The 2,816-nt window shown below is 51.4% G+C and overlaps 1 protein-coding gene across 1 annotated transcript in view; it reads left to right on the plus strand.

The window, feature by feature from the left end:
- LOC105513813 (complement C4-A) overlaps positions 1-2,816 on the plus strand; it is a 23,815-nt gene that overhangs the window by 2,852 nt on the left and 18,147 nt on the right. Inside the window, exons 2-8 of the mRNA XM_011944842.1 lie at positions 3-141; positions 351-421; positions 500-588; positions 805-887; positions 1,058-1,154; positions 1,290-1,395; positions 1,486-1,618. Coding sequence (XP_011800232.1) covers positions 3-141; positions 351-421; positions 500-588; positions 805-887; positions 1,058-1,154; positions 1,290-1,395; positions 1,486-1,618 — 718 coding nt within the window. The remainder of the gene's footprint in view (positions 1-2; positions 142-350; positions 422-499; positions 589-804; positions 888-1,057; positions 1,155-1,289; positions 1,396-1,485; positions 1,619-2,816) is intronic.

The raw sequence follows: 2,816 nt of genomic DNA on the forward strand, positions 1-2,816 counted from the left end.
AGCTGGTGGCCCAGTCACCATGGCTAAAGGACTCTCTGTCCAGAAAGACAAACATCCAGGGTGTCAACCTGCTCTTCTCCTCTCGCCGGGGGCACCTCTTTTTGCAGACGGACCAGCCCATTTACAACCCTGGCCAGCGGGGTGAGTCTCAGCCCCAGGGCCTCAACATTGAACCCCCTCCAAGCCCTGTCAGGACGAGTTTGGTGCCCCCTAAGCGAGATAACCTGAAAGAAAGTGCCACATGGGAGGGCTGCTTAGGAAATACTTGTCCCCCACTCCCTCTGTGGAGTTGGACCCACTCTCCCCTTGCACATGGATCCCTGCTCACCTCTCTCCCCCTCCTCTCCCAGTTCGGTACCGGGTCTTTGCTCTGGATCAAAAGATGCGCCCGAGCACTGACGCCATCACAGTCACGGTGGAGGTGAGTCCCCGACCTCTGGCCTTCCTGATCCTGGCCACTGATGTGACCTCCTGCCTGTGACCACTTCTCCCCTTGCAGAACTCTCACGGCCTCCGCGTGCGGAAGAAGGAGGTGTACTTGCCCTCGTCCATCTTCCAGGATAACTTTGTGATCCCAGACATCTCAGAGTGAGCTCTCCCAATGTGGGGGCTGTCCCCAAGCTACACCACCCCAATTCCTGTTAGGCTCTCCACCTCCCACACAGGCACGTCCCGGGATGCTCTGGCCCTCAGCCTCCTGAGCCTCTGGTTAACCCCCCCAGTCCTCTTCCCAGGGATGCAGGCCTCTGGCTCTCCGTGCCCCATTGCACAGATGGGCTGAGCGCCTTCCTTGTCCATTCTCAGGCCAGGGACCTGGAAGATCTCAGCCCGATTCTCAGATGGCCTGGAATCCAACAGCAGCACCCAGTTTGAGGTGAAGAAATATGGTGAGAGCTGGAAACTGGAGGGACAGGCAACTGCTTTCCGGAAGGAAATAAGGGTGGGAGGAAACATAGTGGGTGCAGCTCAGGGCAGGGAGATATGGGTGCCACAGCCCTGGGTGGAGGAGAGTCTTTGAGCTAGAGTCTGACCTGCCTATCCCTTCACCCTGGGTCAGTCCTTCCCAACTTTGAGGTGAAGATCACCCCTGGAAAGCCCTACATCCTGACGGTGCCAGGCCATCTTGATGAAATCCAGTTAGACATCCAGGCCAGGTAATACCTCCCTCCCCACCTCTGCCCGCCAGCACTGGGTCCTGCTCCCTACTCAGTATGAATGGGCTGCTTCCCTGCCCTCAGGCCATTATTCCCCCCAGCCCTTGGCCCGCCCTCTTCTCTCTGTCATGACAGGTACATCTATGGGAAGCCAGTGCAGGGGGTGGCGTATGTGCGCTTTGGGCTCCTAGATGAGGGTGGTAAGAAGACTTTCCTTCGGGGGCTGGAGAGTCAGACCAAGGTAGGAAGGAGAATAGCGGCTGGGGAGGGGAAGGGGCAAGGGAGGTGAGACTCAGTCTCACCCTATGTCCTGTTTCTTTCTGTGCCCCAGCTGGTGAATGGACAGAGCCACATTTCCCTCTCAAAGGCAGAGTTCCAGGATGCCCTGGGGAAGCTGAATATGAGCATTACTGACCTCCAGGGGCTGCGCCTCTACGTTGCTGCAGCCATCATTGAGTCTCCAGGTGGGTGACTTTCCCTTATTGTAACCCCAGACCTCGCCTCTGACCTCTGAGCTAACCCTCTGTCCTCCAGCACCAACACCACGCCACTTCTCCCACCTCGTCTCAGACTCAAAACCAGGAAACACCCAGGAGACCTGGTCTCTCTCCAACTCTGTCTCTGTGACTCGGCCCTTTTCTCTGGCTCAGTTTGTGTATTTATTTGCTTGTTCTGCTCATTCATTCACTCCTCCAGTGGACATGTGTTGTTCAATGTCCTGTGCTGGGCCTCAGCATGCACAGACACGTTGGGGACGAGACTCAACACCACCTGTAGGGTACCTGAAGTCCAGTGGTGACAAAGGAATGAGAAGATACAGGTTAAGAGTTCATAAAGAGTGGGGGCCAGGGGGCCAGTTGCAAAATGGAGGCTGCAAAAGGCTTAGAGCTCTGGTCTCCACACTATTTATTGAGTACAATCACTTAGATCTAAGAAGCAGATGTTCAGGGCAAAACAGTGAAAGGGTGGCAGTGCATCATAGGCGTAATGTATAGCAATAGAAGTTTAAATGAATCTCCTTTGTGCTCAAACAGCATGTCTTTAACTTATCGGAGAGTAGCTAGTGGACGTGGGCTTAACTAGGAGCCTGCACATCTGTCCACATTCCAGTGCTTCAAAGGAGGGTCTTTCTCCTTGAAAACAGTGTTTACAGATAAGAGAGCGGGTCTCACTCAGAGCATGGGAACATGATGGCAATTAGGAGACTTTTCTCCTCAGAGGCCTCTTGTGGCTTTCCACAACTTATTGTCCCATATTTTTATGGCCAGTTTATACAGGAACCCCACAAGTCCTTTTCCCAACATGCACCCCCCCTTTTTTTTTTTAAACCGCTGTTGCTATTATGGCTTATTTGTGGTGTGTGGTCTGTTTTCAGAAGCATCTTTTGCATCTGTAGACTAAAAGTAAACAGTATAAACAGATACACATTGAAGTAAAATTTGTAATAGTTGATCCTTTAATGGTCTTAATCCATTGAAGAAGATTTCCGTTTGAAAGTCTATCAGTAGGTCCAGTGAGAATGTCAGTTTCAGGCAGGAGAGTTAAATGAGCCTGAGATGCTTTAAAAACCTGTTTTTTGAAAATTTGGTTATATTTAATGTTGAATTTTTATTTCTTTCTTTTAGATTATATCTAACCCTTTTTTTTTTTTTTTTTTTTTTT

The sequence above is a fragment of the Colobus angolensis genome, unplaced genomic scaffold (genome assembly GCF_000951035.1).
Source record: "Colobus angolensis palliatus isolate OR3802 unplaced genomic scaffold, Cang.pa_1.0 Scaffold236, whole genome shotgun sequence".
NCBI lineage: Eukaryota > Metazoa > Chordata > Mammalia > Primates > Cercopithecidae > Colobus > Colobus angolensis.